The following is an 18,450-nucleotide window of genomic DNA, read 5'->3' as shown; positions in this document are numbered from 1 at the left end:
ATATAAATAACCGAATATTTAAGGAAAACAAAAGATCGGCTGGAAAATGTATGCAATAAATATCCATACATCTCGTATGAAGTATTGTAGTAAATGACTATACTATGTAACAAATACTAGTATTAATAAACAATAAATTGCATTATCGCTATATTTCCTTGCCTATTCCAAAATTAGATTTTTTTACGAATATTTTTAAGAACCAATGTACATGCCTTTTTTCTCTCTGTTATTCTATCACATTCTTAATTATATCTACCAAAAAAAAGTTCCCATTGATTTGAAATAGCATAGATGACGAAACTCGCCGGGAACTTTCTGTTCTTTTTCGTCTGAATATATCTTTTGTTGGCCAGGAATGTTGGACAGAAATCTTCACTCTTCTTTTTCTTTTAAAATAAAATTTTTTTATTCCGAAGACAGTGGTGAAAGTCTAGGATTTGTACTTTGGACAAAGCTCAGATAAAAGAAATACTTCAATTTAAGCATAACAGTGAAAAAAGGAAACCTTGATGACACGTTTTTCGAATAAAGAGATTTTCAGTTAAAGACTCCTGCTGTTTGAAAAATCCTCACGTACAATAACACCTTTCAATCGTTAGTCCTATTAAAACATTTCGTTATTCCAATGTTTGGAACAATCGTCAAGCTTCCTTGGAAGTATTTGTCCAGATCCTCATTTACTACAATAGAGATGTTTTTTCTTCCATACATCCTTGAGGGTACGTGTGGTCAAATTTAACCCTTTTTCTTTTAATACTTGGCGAGTTTTTCCTTTTTTATTCAGAAGTTTCGGTTTAGAGGGGCTAATGTTTTCATCGTCGTAGGTTAGTTGAGGATATAAAGCGAAGTCATTTTATTTTCAATGATTTTACAAAAACTTTTAACACATTTTACAAAACTTATTTTACGAAGAATAATTAGTGTGTCTTGTGTGTTTATTTTAACATTTTCTTATAAAATGGACAATTTCAGTAAAAGACTTGTATCAAACAGATGCAAAGAAAACGAATAAAATAATAAAAGAATAAAAATTCGAAAACGTTGAAAAATAAATTTAAAAGAAATTAAACTAATCACTTATACGCATACATACTGTACCATTTGCATTTAAGATCAGTCGCTAACTGTAAGAATGCAAGAAATCCATAGAGATTGTATCAACTTAACTCTTTTATAGCGGCCCAGATACTGCTAATTATATAGCAAACTAACAACAAAGTTAATAAAGACATGACCCTTCATTATTGCCTTTGGGAACGCCAATGATCTAATGCAACGGAATCTTTTTTAAAAAATCATGACGTACAAATAATGTTGATATCCGAGACAAACTTTACAGATAGATTTTCAAAATCTAGGGCTATAAGGTGTACTCCAATAAGGGTACATGGTAGTACAGCGATTATTATTAAATCAAATCTAAAAAATTACGAGATTGTAGAACCTTTTTAGGTTACATACGAAATCAGTATTTTTCAGCAAATTTTTTCCTAGAAGGTATGTATGTTTGGCTAAACCGAAATTATAACGCTTACTGAAGATCGTAATTACTTATTTTATTGTAGAAATTCTTACATCTCTACGGATGTACATAGCATATTTACATCATATTTATAAAAAAGGCGGTATTGCAAAAGTTTCGCAGTGTTTTTGATTGGAATCTTTATAAAGTTTCAATGTTTATTTAAATTCGGTATGTACATATGGATTGCAGAATAGCTTTGCCGATAACAAATTTGATCTACAGACTTAACTTAAAATTAGATAACAGAAATTTGGTAGTCTTACGCACGGAGACGGTTTAAAGAAAGGTTATCCGTCGTTACATACAATATTAAATTAATAAGAATATAAATAAAATAATAATTTATTTTAAAGGAATGATGAGATCGTCATTTTTTTTACATATTTATACATTACGGCGAAAACAGACGTAGTTATAACTTGTCTCTTTGTAGAAACAGTAATCTTTAGAAAATGGTATTATATTTAATAAAAAAAAAATACTTATGAAAAATCGCGCGCGTAAGAAAAAATTGGCTATAAAAATTTGTAAATTTACAAAAATTATCTTTTATCCTTATATTATTCTCTATACACTTATATCTCAGAAAGGGACAACAATGTACATTTGTGGTTGATTTCGCCGATGTAAGAAGATAAGAATTATTTAAATTTCTATCTTCATATATTTTAATTTGGTCTTCAAATTTAGGACAATCAAAGTCTTCTAAGTTGAAACCGATTATTGATGCCTGATTTAACAAATCTCTTTCGATATGTCCTCCTTTATATGCTATTAAAAGCTTCGACCCATGTCTTTGGCGAAATTTATCTAATTCTCGGTGCACATGACTTTGTTCATATTCGTCGAGACCGAAGTCCCGGAATGGTATACCATGGACTTTGTTTGTTACGTAACACGCCGTTCTTCTGTCGCTCTCAAATAATGTCGAAAACTTTTTCCGTAAAAACAAATCGTATTTATATATACGTATAAGGTATATTCTACATAGTTCTTATAAGGATGATGTCTTGGAAATATAACTTCCTTGAGTTTCTGCAAATAAGAGATTCTCTCGATTATTTTATTAATATTATTCACACTAACCTACATTATCTGCATTGCGTTACATTGTAAAAATACAAATTACACTTAAAACTACACTATGTACATTAGTTGCATTACCTGCAAATAAGAGAAACAACATTTACAGCTAATATTCAATCTTATTTTATTGTCTTATTACTAGCTACGCAATTTGAACTCTAACCGTCTCTGCTTAGCAAACTACTAACTGTCTCTATATTTTCGGTCTCGTTGTTAACGTTCCCGAATCTTTCTAAGCCTAATACGCCTGCGCGTCTTAACTGTAGGACGGCGGCCAATTTAAATTATTAGTAAAGGTGACGAAATATAAATAGTAATATTTCGTTACATACGATTTCCGATATTTACTTCGACAATACTTATCTCTTTATACAAATATCGTTTATTTACGACAAAGCCATCGATGTCCATAATGTGAGTAATTTCATTGAATTGTTCCATATGTTACTTTCTTCATTTTTTACAATGAAATACTGAAACACAATAGTAATAAAACATGTAAATAAAACTGCTTAAAATAAATTCCAAGAATTTCTCTTATTAAAACTTAAATACGTGACCCTCCAAAATTTGCGGTTTAAACCTGTTTTTACTTAAAAACTATATTTTAAAAATCGGGGCAAACGATAACTAAACAAGATTTTTATCAATCAAGCGGAAATTATTTACACGTCTTTTCGATTAACTTTTAACTTTCGACATGAACATACTTTTTTAAAATTAAAAGTTCCTTTAATCAACTATTCTCGCCGCGACACACCCAGAAGATTAAACTATAAATCCGCCCTTTTGAGATTTTAAGAGGAGAAATTTTTTTGTAAAAATTAAAAGAATCGATAAATCATCCCTTTAAGTTAAAAAAATATAAAATGAATCATTTTTTAAACCAAATTTATCAAAATCGAATAAAATTGTCTTCTTTTTTTTATTTACAATTTTCAAACTATAATTACAGTCTTATGTTCACTATTCTGGGAGTTTTATTCCTTTTACTTCAAGATTAGTTCCTCGACTGATCTAGACGATAGAAAATATTTTCCGAAATCGGTAGAATAAGTAGCAAATAGCAAATAATAATTTACTCATATAATTTACAGAATAATTAAGGAAAACTAAAGATCAGCTGGAAAAAAATAAAAAAATAATACTTAAATTTAAACTTTCCACTAAAAAATGGTTTGATGTCATGTTTTTCGAACAAACAGATTTTCAGTTAAAGATATCTGCAGTGAAAAAAATCCTCACGTACACTAGCACCTTTCCATCGCTATTAAAACATACCGTTATTCTATTGCGTCGTAAATCGTCAAGCTCTTTCTTGACAATATTTGTCCAAATCTTCTTTTACTAATATACAGATGTTTTTTCTTCCACTTATCCTTGTTGGTAGGTGTGTTCATACTTTATCCCTCCCCTTTTAGTACTTGGAGAGCTTTCCCTCCTGTAATCAGAATTTTCAGTCTAGAGAAGTTAGTATTGTTATCGTCTTTGGACAGTTAGGGAAAGGAGGCGTGGTCATTTCGTTCTAAAGATAAAAGATAGCCTTATCTTAGAATCTAGGCATTTAATCGAAAAAAGTTTCAAACAAAAGTTGTAGAGAATTGAAAAATACTAAAAAAATGTTGTAAGGTTTATCTTCGTATTTGCAAAAATAAGCGAGAAAGAGTGGTAAAAGTAATTGTAAGAGTGGGGAAGCAAGTCCCGCCTCTCAGTCGGCTTTTACACGCGAGCGGGCTAGTGTGCGTGCGAGCGTCCGTGTGCACTAATACACAAACGAAGGATCTTCGGCAATCTTCGGGCAATCTCGGTCTTGAATGCAAATGCAAGTCCCCTCCACTTTCGATCAAGGTTCACTATTCCCCCTATTTTCAGAATTTTGGATAAAAGGTCAGATAGATCAGTCGAGGAACGAAGCTCGAAGTAGAAAGACCATATCTCTAGGAATAGTGAATACTGGTCTTTGAAAGTAGTTTTTAAATTATAAATTAAACTCTGTGCTCTTTGGAAGAAGTATCCACAGCTACAGTAAAGGTAAGTTTAAAAGATTACTGAATTACTAAATTATTCAACTATTATAAGACTAATAGTATTAATTAATAAGTATTATGCAGAGATAAGGCTAATTTATATATTAGATCGGTTCTTATCTACATCATTTTGTATAAATCGTTTGTGCACAGGTTGTGCATACAGTTACGCCATATTGGCTTTGCTCTAAGTTTTTCGACTAGCGTGCCAGCTATTCTTGTGCGATTTACAAATAATTTCTGATTTCCTGATTTTAGAGTTTGATATTCAAGTATCATAAACATTGTGTACAAAATCTTTCCTGCTATAAAACAATTACATATTTAGCATATTCACTGCTAATTAGTGCTATTAATAACGATTCCTTCTACGAAATCAAATCTTCACAACAGTGGCCATTTTGGCGGGGTTGATGTTTTCACGGCGTGCATCGAATAGTCGTAATACACGAGGTAGATTAATAATAAAGAAAAATAAATATGAAAAATCATAAAGAAATAATTGGTACACGAATGTTACACTAAAAACCGTAAACGAATACCGTTATTCGTAATGACGACTAGTCTAGGAACAAAGCGTGCGATTTAAGCCGACGACAAACGAGGACACGTCGTGTAAAATCTTCAACCACGCTAGGGTGGGGGAGCCACTGCACTATGGGAAGAATTTACGACAGACGCATGCGTAGTTCAGTTTACAGTTGGAGCTTGGAAGAAAATGGAGTTTGAAGAGATTCTGGAGGAATTTCCGAGTTGGAACTATGACGATTTTCAATGGGACGAAATAATACGCTCCCTCGAAGCACAGCCTGAAGCATCGACGCAAACCGTTTCTGGCCATCAAGCAAGTTCTGCGACGCCTAGTCAACAGAATCATCAGGTGAATAGCAGTATTTCCAACGGGGGCACCATTACTGCATCGATACAACCACAGAAACATGAGGATTCCAACGGTGGCGGTGCCACCCTTGTGAACAATCTTTTGACTCAAGAAGTTACAAAATCGATCACCACGAGTACTTTGCTACCAGTGAATGTAGTAACCTCGAACGCGGTAGCGCAAGGACAAGAACCTGTTAAGATAATATATCCTACGATCGGACAAGTTAGTGCTACAACGGGAGTAGCAACGGCTAATAACAAGCATCCTTTCCCTACACAAAGTGTTGGGCAATTGGCTAATGGTACATTGGGCATAAACTCACAAGCAGTGTTACAGACAACATCCAACGCTGTCTCGAACGTTGGTAGTCAAACTAGTCAAATCAGTCAATCTAGTAATCAGGCAGTGACCGGAGTAAACAAGCAGACAGACACTGCTTTAGTGATAAAGACTAGTGTAGCACCTGGTGGAATGGTTTCCGTCCCAATGTCTGTTCCGGTCTCTGTGACTAGTAGTGTCGTTAGTTCAGCACTGCAAGGTAAAGCTGGTGTTACACCAACGATAGTACCAAGGAATGTGCAAATTCTCAATGTTAATGCGATGAAACCAGGAACACCAGTAGCAGCTCAACAGGCAGGAAAGCAAGTTGCACCAAGAGTAGCTCAAGGGGTAAGAGAAACATACTTTAAATATCATTACTTTGTTGAAAATCATTTCATATTGCATATTAATTGATTAATTTCTAACTATCTTATAACGTTTAATCACATTTAATCTTTTCATAAGCAATTTATAAAGTTTCAATATATGTGTCTTGGTTTTTTAGTAAGTAGCATACACAAACTTTATAAAATGTTATCTGTAAGTAATTACCATTACATTTATAAGTGATTTAATAAAATTCATTCTAATCTGTATATGTAGATATATGTATATATTAGCATTGTATATATATGTGTATATATTGTTTATTGTTTTTATTTACAGATTACATTGCAAGCACTGCATGGTCTCCAACCTGGAGCTCAAGACCATTTATTGTTAAAAACAGAAAATGATCAGTATCAGTTATTAAGAGTAGGACCAGCACCAACAGCAGGAACACCATCCGGTACTGCTGTTACTCCAAATAGTATCACAGGAAATGCAGTGGTTGCAGCTTCATCCCCTGGCACTACCTATCGTCTAGCCTCTGTGCCGGCTGTAAGTAGGCTGAACACTCAGTTCACTGGTCCACCACTCGCTACCTTAAGAAAACCCGTTCAGGTGACGCTCTCTTATACCTGCTATAAGACTCGATGTAGTAGTTGTAGAAACTTATTGGTTTGTGATTTTAGTTTGTTGGAATGGTGTTCTATAGTAGACTATGTATTTTATTTCAATATTATTAGATTTGACTGCGTTCCATTTATTTAAAGTTTGAAATTACTTTGTATTATAGATATTCTATTTAGTCGTTGATCATTACCAAATTATAATAGTCTTTTTATTATTTGGATATGCTTGTATTTTTAAATATGCTATTTTTCAATATTTCTACATCTATAGTAAATTATTATTTACTTTTTCTTTTCTTTCTCTTTAGTATCATTGATACAAGATATATCATCTATCAATGTGGTAGAATTTTGTTGTTCATTTATCTGTTGGAATGCTGTTCTTTGTTTAGAGTAGTTTATATCTGTTTGTTAGTAGTAGTGAGTTTGGTAATTGTTATAATATATTTATGTATTTTATGTGGTAATATATACATATATATATATATATACATTTTTAGCGTATTTTATAGGGATGTTGGAAATATGAATTTAATTGTAAATGTGGCTATATATTTAGATTTTTTACAGATCTATTTAAAAAGTAAATAGATAAATATATTGTCTAAATAATTTGATTTATCGCTGAAAGTATTTTGATAGCAACTTCATTTTTTAGATCGATGTAATATGTTAATCGATATAATATTATTATTACATATCATATTTGCCTTTTATTACAATATTTCAAGTCATTCATTTTGCTTGTTAAACGTAATTATTAGAATTAATTATTACGAAGTGCTAAATTTAAATACATTTGTCAAATATAGTACATTACTTCTGCTAATCTTTTACTTTTAATACGATATTAAAATGCATTAAAATGCATTAAAAGAGAGAATTGACAATAAGCGAGTCTATATAAGGTACAAGTGCGTCTAAGATTATACATCAACATTATTATGATAAATGAATTTAACTGTTTAATACAAGGGAATATTCGATTTAGATTTATCTCAAGTTTAAATTTTGTTTGTGCAAAATTATAAGTGTATACAAGTATATACACTTATAATTTTATTAGTTATTTAATTAAAAGAAAATGCAATACGCTAAAAGTAAATTTATTTTTTTAGATTTATTTACTTATGTTATTTTTTAAATAAATATTTCTATGTATATACTATAAAATAATACGAAACTATATCAATTCTGTTTATTATAGTTATGCTAATATTATTCTTGTTTATTAAAGCAGACGGTTGCAGCTACCATCGCTACAACAATTGTAACTCCTACACTTACTACCGCTGCTACTACAACAACTATTCCAACCGCTACTACAGTTCATGCAGTTCAGACGCCGGCACAGGTTAGTTTATTTTTATATTAAATTGTCTTATTAAATCTGTGTTTGAAGAATATCTAAGTTATCATAATAATATAGACAAATATGATAGACCTTAAGTAGAATAAGATGCGATAAACAAATTTGTAGAAATGATCTTAGAAAAACTTATGTGTATTAAAATTATATTATGTAATATTTGTATATATTTATATTATCTGTTATTTTCCTTTTTGTTTTTAGCGTCAAACTTTAAATAATATCGAAGAAAAGTGCCATAAATTTTTAGCAAATTTATTAGAATTGTCTGGTCGTGAGGCTAAATCACTGAAACGAAATGTTCGGACTTTGATACAAAAATTAATTGACACTAAAATTGAGCCTAAAGAATTTTGTGATAGACTTGAAAAATTATTGAATTCGTCTCCACAGCCATACCTAATTGGCTTTCTCAGAAGGAGTCTACCACCTCTACGTCAATCTCTTGTGATGAATGAATTAGTCATTGATGGAATAAAACCTCCTCCAGCTAGTGTTGTGTTTACTACAGCATCTGCAGCACCAGTAGTAACGCAGGTAAATATTTTTTTGCTTAACCCGTTAGCTGTATTCAAATATCATTATATTGTAAATACTTTAGCTGTTCATTTTGTAACGTTTAGCAACAAAATCAAATAAGACCAACAGCAGCAATTGCTCCTACAATTCCTGTTGCAACAATACCAAATATACAAGTGAAAGTAATGTCGCCATTACCTACAGCAACAACGACAGTACCTCGACCTACCCAACCAGTACAACAAAGGGTGGTAAGTGTGTTTGTTCAATATATATCTTACGAAAATATATCTTGAAATTTACGTAAATATTAATTTTTTCTTAGATGCGTCCTATGCCAACTGTTGAACGCAGCCCAGCTTCTTATGCTGTTAAATCAACAGTAGCTGTTACTAATATACTTCCTACACCACCCGTCGTTCAAAAGGCACCAATTGCGACGACTGTTGTTAAAAAAGTAACAACAACTGCACAAGCCAAAACAGTTAACACACCTTCTATCGTTAACAGGACCATGATGTCTTCTTTGCTGCCAAATCCCACTGCCAAAGAAAAAGAAAAGAAGACTTTTTCTTCAGCTGGGTATACGTAAGTATTTTGACTATTATAATATGGATTGAAATAAGAAATATATTTTTACAACAATGTTGATATAAAATATGATGTCGAGATAAACATTCTAAAATGATATGGAGATGTATGTAACATGTATTTTAATTATAGCGAAGATGATAACATTAATGACGTAGCAGCTATGGGTGGTGTTAATCTTGCAGAAGAATCTCAAAGAATTCTTAGCTCAACAGAGTTTGTAGGGACACAGATACGTTCTTGTAAAGATGAAATATTCTTAGATATGGCACCGTTACAACAAAAAATTAAGGAAATAGGTAACGTGCAATGTTTATATTCAAAATATATTATTTATCTTTTTATATAATCCATTATACTGATGTTTTCAAAAGAAAACATTAATTTTTTCCCCTTTAGTTTCTAGTTATGGCTTAGAAGAACCTAATCAGGAAGTGGCTGCATTGATTTCCCATGCTACACAAGAAAGGCTAAAAAATTTGGTTGAAAAATTGGCATTAATTGCCGAACATAGGACAGATGTTATAGAGGTAATCCGAGTTATTCATTTTTAATATTAGTTATTAGACTGTATATGTAAATGTTTGATTTATTAATTAAATTATATATGGAACGATTAGGGTGACCCAAGATACGAAGTAACGCAGGATGTAAGAGCACAGTTAAAATTTCTGGAAGATCTAGATAGGGATGAAAGCAGAAGACGCAAAGAACAAGAAAGAGAGGAACTGCTGCGCGCTGCTAAAAGACGTGCTAAAACAGTAGATCCTGAGCAAGCTAAACTGAAGGCCAAAGCTAAAGAGGTATTTATATCAATTTAATTATTTCTTTGTTTTTTTTTTCTATTAATGAAATTGTCAATGAAGGGTCAAAATAAAAAATGAAGAAAAGAATTGGACGAGTCTTAATGATTAATGATTAATTATTTTTCAGATGCAACGTGCAGAAATGCAAGAATTAAGACAAAGAGAAACAAATTTAACTGCTCTACAGGCAATTGGTCCTCGCAAAAAACCTAAGCTCGATGTTGGAGGACCTGCTAATAGTCCAGAAAATAATTCCAATTTAAACACCTCAGTAACAGGAATGAACAGACAAATGCCATTGAGACCGCGTTTAAAGAGGGTAAACACTCAAGATTTACTTTGTCTTCTCGAACAAGAGAAAGGAATGTGTAGAAGCACAATACTATACAAGTCTTACTTGAAGTGATGTTCTATGAAGGGCAGGAACTCGAATGATCCTGAATGGACCTGAATGGACAGTGCGGTTTTACACTGTATGTTGTATCGTATGGCATTTCATATCGTATGTTTTACGATGACATTTGCTGCGGATCAGCCTTGTGATATCGCATACATTTAAAATGACGTTATTTCTACCATGCTTCCCTACTGTAAATGACTGACAAACAATTTTTTAAATGTAATATAATAGATCGTTATTTATTTTTCAACACGAAATTCACATTAATGAAAAAGAGTAATGTGTATGAGCACATCTCTCGTCGCGTTAGTCTTGAATAACCTTTATGGCACGGAGTAAATGTGATTAACCATATATGAATATTGTTATATGGTGGATGTGTGTTATCATAGAATGATTATATGAAAATGAATGAATGTGTGTACATTGTCATGCTATATATACATGCCTGCTGCATTATAATACTTGACATATACTTTTGGACATTGTAGCGATAGTGTGTGAGAGATATACATGCGTGCAGGTTTTGTTAAAATAGTAAATTGTATTTTTGCAAATAATACAACATAATATGACACGAGCACATTGTCCAAAATGTATGGAAAATTTGTACAATATCTTACACGTAAATATCATATAGAGATAATTTCAATGTTGGTATAACAAAATATAGCTACGCTCCACCAATATGATGGAATTGTTATCAGTATATTATGTTGTAATCTACATTTTCAGTTTTTATAAAAAAAAAAAGAACAACCAACTAGCTGTTACGTTTTTTATTAAAGTAACATTTACAAAAGTATGAATAATGATGAATATTCTTTCGATCGATGTTAATTTAATTATTTATTTCCTGTTTGGGATTTAGTGCAGGTTCTATTTGAAAAAGCAAAAACCTAAAGAAACACAAAAAAAGAGAGAGAATTGTGCTTTGCATTATAATCGATTGAAAAAATTCAGTGTGTACCTGATTTGTATGTAAAAACAAGAAGAAAAAAAAAAGAGAGAAAAAACAACTTTCAATGGATGTACAAGGGTGCCTATATTATAGAAAATATCACAGTGCAGTTGAAAGAAGAAGGAGAAAAAGATGAAAAAAAGAAAAGGAAATAGAGAGGAAGGAGATTAAGAGTAATAATAATAATGTGTACATTTCTCTAAAGGTGCTCATGAAAGAGCTAATTGCACAGGCGCTTTGCATTTTGTAGATATGCCCAAGTTAATTTTATTTTGCGCAATTATAGTACAATGTTAGTTGTATATACGAATCCTCTGCGAAGGAATTTATTAGGTGCGTTTATTATTTTGGGTACACGTACTAATATGTAGTCAATTGTCAGAGAGCAATATGTTTTTGCGGTGATAGTTTCTCTACTAAATGAGTTTATGACAAATTTTTTCTTCAATCTTACGTGCAAATGATACTCATGTATAAAATTTACATATAGAAATATATATTTATATACAGGGTGTCCTATAACTGAGGGTACAAGCAAACAGTGAATGATTTTAAGCGAAAAACTATAGTCAAAAATATACAATTAAATTTGTTCATATAAATCTTTGTTTCTGAGAAAAATAAGTTTAATAATTTGATGCAATCTTAGGGAAACTAAAAGTCTCGTTTGATAATTATCATACTGACAATGTTTGTGAACATATTAAAAAACAGAAAAATGTTCTTCGAAATATCCGAGAATAAGATAGTGAAATTCGTCAATCTGAAACTAAAACGCGCGTACTTGATACATTTTTAAATTTATTTTTCTCGTGAATATTTTATTGAGCAAAAGAAATCATTTACATGAATAAATTTTATTCTACAGTCTCGATTTAGTTTTTCATGTAGAATCATTAATTCTCGCTTGTATCATCAATTATACAGGATACTTTGTATATATATAAAGAAAGAAACATCGGTCATAGATACGTACGTATTTTCATCAAACGAGGGAGATACTACATTAAAATAACAGAATTTTTTTCTCCAAATTAATTGATAAGTTATCCCATTGAAAAAGACTGCCACAATTTGGTGATGTCCTTATCGATTGATAAGCATATGATATACAATTTATTTCTTATTGGAAACCTATTTATTATTACAAAAGCAGGATCAAAAAAATTTATAAAAATAATATGATACATCGATGCGTATGAGCATCTGTAAAATTCTATATAAATAATGTAAAAAGTTTTAACGCAACCCATATATAGTATATCATAATATGGCTCAAATGGAAAACTTATTGTCTCGGCGGGCCATATATATATATATATATATATAGATACAGTATTTTATTCTTACGTGAAGAATTAACGCTACTATGATGTAGAGAAAATCATAGAACATTATTTTTCACTTTGATAGAGCTATATATTACAAATGATCTCTTTGGTTCTAATTGAAAACTTCATTTGATTCTCATATTAGGGATTGAAAAGTTATATTAAACCATGTTAAAAAATGTTACGACATTTCTAAAACTAACTAAACTGTAAAATATACAATTTATATAAAATAAAATGAAGAATGATATAAAAAGATACATTTGATCTCATAAATTTTAATTATCTTTGACACTAACATGCATATATGTATATATAAACATTAATTATTTTATCGACTCTTTCTCTCATTTTCTCTATTTGTTTCTTTTTTTTTTCCATTTCTCTCTCGTTTTCTCTCTCTTCACATTGTCACATTTTTCATTCACTATAAGTTGAGAGGATAATTAAATGAATTAATTTTTATTTAGAATTAAATATATAAAAGGCCCGTCGATGCAAAACAATCAATATAAAGTATATATCGTGTAAATACTTTATTTTCCAGTAATAATATATATTTTTCCACAACACGCACACACATTTGCCATCATTCATATATCATATTTTTGTTGTGCACATCGTCTGTAAGAAATTGGTTCCCACTTAGATTTGTGCTTTCTTTTTTGCAATTATTTGTCTTTCTTATGAATTTGAGAAATGCAATGAATCCTTCAAAACATAGATTATAAAGAATACTTACTGCCACTACGTGGAATATGGATATATAAATATATAAATAGACAAATGTGTAAAAAGTAACAGTATAGCAATTTTGGTATAGTATACTATTTTTACAAATTGTATTGAAAAGCAGTAATCGAGGAAAAATAAAATTTAAAACAAGTTTCACCAAAGAATCATCCAATTTTATAATATATAATATTATGTGTATTGACTATTATATATTATAATATTATATATTGACTATATGACTAATATATTATATATTAGTCATATAGTCAAGTGATACAATAGCCTGACATATAAATCGTCCAATTCGCAGATGCACTTTTCAATTGAATTTTCTATTTATTTTGATCAAATCTCTATTTACCGTTGCAATGAAATTAAATTTAAACGCGTGATTTTACATTTACATAAAGTATATACAAAAAAAAAAAAACAAAAGGGAAAAGTACAAATATCAAATTACTAAAAAAAGAAGTAAATGTAAAAAATAAACACCAAATTCCCAAACGTACCAAAAGAAGTATAAGTTCAAAAATAATAATTAACAGTACTATTAGTTATTGCTGTGAATTTTAAATTGTATAAATTTGTACCGGTAATCATAGGCTGAATCGATGGTTCAGAAGTCACTAGTAAATTCGAAGTCGATGGGGCACATAAAGTTCCATTCGCAGACAATTGGATTTCTTGAAGAAATAAATGTAAAATAAATGTTAAATAAAATAAATGTAAGTAACTTCAAATAACTTCAAAACATAAAAACTAAACCAAAAAAATAAATAATTAGCAATAATATTAGTTATTGCTGGGACATTTAAATTATTTAAATTTGTACCGGTAATCACAGGCTTAGCCGATGGTTCGCAAAGTAAATTAGAAGTTGACGGAGTACATAAAATTTCATTCGCAGGCAATTCATAACCTTTTTGAATAATTTTTCTTCGCAGCCAAGAACCCTACAACGTTTGACATTAGCGTGCATTATGTTTTCCTTATTTTCCTCATTATTTTCCTTATTTTCCTTATTCCTTTTCCTACGAAGACGATAATCTCTACATTTCTCTGCATTAGTTTTAGGCATATTGAAAACTTAAACAGAAATTTAAATGTATACTGATCCTGGTCAATAAGAAAGCTGCAAGAGATTATAGTTTAATAATAACTTTAAAATTAAAATAATTAAAAAAAGAAGTATAACTTCAATAATTAAAAGAAAATAAATAAATTTTCAATAATTAATAATAAATAATTAAATTTAAACTATAGATAAATGTGAACGCTTAATCTTAATTTTTGTATTGCTGCTAAGGAGAATAGTTGAAGATCTACGTCCGATCGGCACTATTGTTTTATTAATTTAAATCGCAACGTGTCCAGCAACTTTCTGTACGATTTTCTGGCCAATCCTTAGTGAATCTGAAAACTTAAGCCAAACAACATTTACTTCTCCTCTTCATTGTATTCAATATGAAACAACTACAATTTTCCCGAATGCCAATATATACTCTACATTTGTAAATAAAATAAAATATAACTTCAATAAAAACTTTAAAAAAATAAAACAACAAGGAAATGTGAATTATTGTTTATATAAGCACGGAATATATGTTCTGTTTACCGTCTAGCTCGAAATTCACCTTCAGACTAGCATGTTGTCATCTATGAAAAATCTTTTATTAAATGTTGTTTATATGACTTTCCGAAAGTTGCGCATGTGTATAACGAGAATAATATTCGTAATAAATAGAATTTAGGATTATAACGTTCTGATTTTAGCATTTTTTTCATTCTAATGTAATTATTTTGTAAATCTAATGATATATTTGAGACTTAAAAAAACTGGGAAGAACCATTCTAACGTTACCATCTATAGAAAAAAGCTTGGACACATAAGAAATTGTTGAAAAAGATCCTAAAAAGTTCGCTAAAAATTTCCCTCTAATATAATAATAATTTTAAAAACATAAAATAAAGAGACAAGAGTGAGAAAGTCATAAAATTTAATTTTCTAGTCAAAATTGAGAAAGAAACTCGTTTAAAAATAGAATTCGAAGTCGAGAAGTCGAGTTAAGAAAACCTACTGTTAACTTAAAATTTGTTATAACAAATAATATAGTATAGTATTTCTTTTATATTAAGAAGTGCAGTCGTCGTTATATTTACAATCAGCAAATTAGGTTTCATTTAGGAAACCAGTAATAAGGAACGTATATATAAAATAATTAAACTTTCGCTAAAAAAAATAATACAAAGAATTACAGAAAAGATAATATAGCAGTATTGAATAAAGTAGCAGTATTGGAATACTTATTGTAATAATAAAACTTAAAATGCAAATCTTACCAATACAAACAGGAATATTTATCCATTTTCCTTCTGGACTACATAATACCGCTCACTGGTACCGCTTAATTCGTATCCCTGATTACATGTATAAATCAGATGAGAACCGCTAACTAATTCTACACCTTCCTCCGCAGCACAGTCTTCTTGTGTTTGACAATAAGATTTGTGCAATAGACTATAACCGTTCGCAGGATTGGGAGGTACCGTACAAACAGTTGTATTTCGAATCAATGGGGAAGATGTGATAGTGCTTGTAGAAGTTGGAATGAATTCAGCGGGACTAGAAGTAGTCGCATTTGCTATAATTGAGTCACTTCCATAATTGGAAGTGATTTAGATGTTTCTAATTGGAAAAGTGTATCTTGGATCCACCAGATGGTATATAATCTAAAGAGAGACTAATGAAATGATGATGAGACATAATGAATGACTCTTAGAAACCATAAATTTCCACTTTGAAATACCAATCCTCCTCCGCTGTCACCATCGCAGACAGCTGTTCCTAAAATACAAATAATAATTGGTAGGTGTAGTTTTTAAATATGTTTATTTTCCCATATTAATTTTGATTCTATACTAACCATTCGTGTAACCAGCACAAAATTTATCCATTATTATGAGTTTCTCAGATTCAAAAGAATTTTTGGAAGATTTGCATTGGCTAAGGGGAACATAGGGCAATGACACAGATTTTAGAATAAAACTGGATGATCCTAAAGCAGTTCTTCCAAATCCTGAAGTTACCCCTAATCCAGACTCAATTACATCATCATTTAAACATGCCGGTAATAATAAATGTGAAAATTCAAAAGGTCTTTCGATTTCCAAGATAGCTATGTCATAAGCATAATTTCCTTCGTAGCCCACATAATTACAAGGAACATAAATGCCTTTCACCTTAAAAAATAGAATATTATTAACTTTGTTATAATTGATGTATAAGCAGCGTACTAACAATTTCCAAATTTAGTATTTGATTTTATTTTAATAAAAATTCTTTTCTATTTTTCATACTCTGGCTTTATTAACGAATCTCTCTCTCATCGTGCAAGTCAGAATCATAGTCACGATAAATGTTTCCAGTTGCTATATAATATTTATTTGAGTTTTTTATCCTTCGATAGAAAGGTCTCATCGTAGATGCAATGTGTGCGCTGCGGTAAGAAGGAATTTTTCTTTTATTATTGTTGCTCCGCAAACAAAATGTTTCAATCCGTATGAAATTTTTTTCTTTATACAAAGTAGCGTGCCAGGGAACTTTTGAGAGTGTAGATAAATAGCCTTTTACAGCTCCGATGATAGCAATGGATCTTTTTATTGAATGAACAACCCCGCATTCTAAAACATGTAGGGAAACGAACATTAAAATATATGATTATAATTAATGTTACTAAATTATTAAATAGAAATTCATTTAATTGTTATATAGAATTATTCAATTATTCTATAGAAAAGCTACCACTTTTCAATAATATATTCTAGTATATATTATAAAGTCAAATATTTAACAAAAGATAATTCACAATTGTAAACCTGAAATTACACACAATTAATAAGTTTAAATATCCAGTTTTTTAATTATGAAGTTTTTAATTTTAATTTTTGTTTAAGTGATATAAAAAACTAGCGTTAGGGTTAATAAATTAATTTAAAGAATTAACGCTGCATTAAATATGGCATAAATAACTAACTCTTTACACTATTTCAATGAAATTGGCTACACATTGTACTAGAACCCTTGTAATTATAATTATAGGTAATATTTGTATGTTTACTATCTGAAATTGTTAGATAATTAAAATTTAAGATATGTTATCTAGCGTGCTATATTCTAATAATATGTTTATACGAAATTTTCCTTTAATATACTATGATATTATAAAAGAATAAGCCCGTACAGGACTAGGTTTTCAAAATTGTTTCAAAGCTTTCAACGTGATAAGTCACTTAACATAAATATCAAGATATTTCTAATTACAAGTATTTGTACGTATTATAATTTTGGTTATTAAGAAAAAGGGTTATTTTTCCTCATAAAAGTTAGAAAAATTTTGCTGGCACCCCTAACATACACAATAATAAACTACATACTTGGTAAACATCGTATTGGTTTGGGTTCCCAATGACCAGTGTCGTTACATGTAACTTGATTTTTTTGTTTCAATTGAACTTTTCCAAATTCCTGATAATTGCTGCGACAGCTGAGTTCTGCGATGGTTCCAGGCAAAACAGGAGATTCACAAGATACCCATTCACCATTCAATGTACATTGAGCGTTAGTCGATGCGATGCTGAAGCCAATGACTGGCAACGTATTTCTAAAATTTAAGAATTAAGAAAATTTATTTAAGAAAATGATTAGTAAAGAATTGTCGTTATAAAACAAAAGTTTGTAATCTTACCAGTAGAAACTGGAATATTTAACCAGTTTCCTTCTGGATCACAAAATACATCACCGGAATTGCTTATTTTGTATCCAGGATTGCAGGTATAAATTAAAAGAGATGAAGTTGGTACAAGTTGGTAAAACCCTCCGGTTCACACGCGGTAGAAGTGTTTAAACCTTCAGAAAACTAAACTTTGAAGGAATAAGA

General features: G+C 30.3%; 1 protein-coding gene and 3 long non-coding RNA genes across 4 annotated transcripts; 1 reads left to right on the top strand and 3 right to left on the bottom strand.

The window, feature by feature from the left end:
• Window positions 1-1,538: 1,538 nt before the first annotated feature.
• LOC122522771 lies at window positions 1,539-2,797 on the bottom strand. Its single transcript, XR_006305147.1, has 2 exons — window positions 2,693-2,797; window positions 1,539-2,563 (listed from the first exon to the last, which is right to left on the bottom strand). It is a non-coding gene; the product is annotated as an uncharacterized LOC122522771 (long non-coding RNA).
• A 2,562-nt stretch (window positions 2,798-5,359) lies between these two features.
• Window positions 5,360-10,492, top strand: LOC122522767 (transcription initiation factor TFIID subunit 4-like). The gene is made up of 10 exons (XM_043644039.1): window positions 5,360-6,193; window positions 6,512-6,790; window positions 8,042-8,155; window positions 8,375-8,707; window positions 8,794-8,940; window positions 9,015-9,277; window positions 9,413-9,579; window positions 9,680-9,810; window positions 9,901-10,083; window positions 10,214-10,492. Exons 1-10 carry the CDS (start codon window positions 5,360-5,362, stop codon window positions 10,490-10,492), a joined length of 2,730 nt encoding a protein of 909 aa, XP_043499974.1.
• Window positions 10,493-15,637: 5,145 nt separating this feature from the next.
• On the bottom strand, window positions 15,638-15,933 carry LOC122522766. Its single transcript, XR_006305146.1, has 2 exons — window positions 15,854-15,933; window positions 15,638-15,743 (listed from the first exon to the last, which is right to left on the bottom strand). It is a non-coding gene; the product is annotated as an uncharacterized LOC122522766 (long non-coding RNA).
• Window positions 15,934-17,087: 1,154 nt separating this feature from the next.
• Window positions 17,088-18,135, bottom strand: LOC122522773. Its single transcript, XR_006305148.1, has 2 exons — window positions 17,948-18,135; window positions 17,088-17,194 (listed from the first exon to the last, which is right to left on the bottom strand). It is a non-coding gene; the product is annotated as an uncharacterized LOC122522773 (long non-coding RNA).
• Window positions 18,136-18,450: the final 315 nt, after the last annotated feature.

Source organism: Polistes fuscatus, unplaced genomic scaffold (genome assembly GCF_010416935.1).
Source record: "Polistes fuscatus isolate 324 unplaced genomic scaffold, CU_Pfus_HIC Scaffold58, whole genome shotgun sequence".
Classification (NCBI taxonomy): domain Eukaryota; kingdom Metazoa; phylum Arthropoda; class Insecta; order Hymenoptera; family Vespidae; genus Polistes; species Polistes fuscatus.
Note: the sequence above shows the minus strand (reverse complement) of the source record. Positions and strands in the feature narration are given on the sequence as shown.

What these genes read in the sequence shown, in the direction of transcription:
- LOC122522767 (XM_043644039.1), top strand. Translation starts at nt 5,360, where the DNA reads ATGGAGTTTGAAGAGATTCTGGAGGAATTTCCGAGTTGGAACTATGAC. An exon ending in CCTTAAGAAAACCCGTTCAG is followed by an intron (nt 6,791 to 8,041) that starts GTGACGCTCTCT and finishes TTATTAAAGCAG; the next exon opens with ACGGTTGCAGCTACCATCGC. An exon ending in CAGCACCAGTAGTAACGCAG is followed by an intron (nt 8,708 to 8,793) that starts GTAAATATTTTT and finishes TGTAACGTTTAG; the next exon opens with CAACAAAATCAAATAAGACC.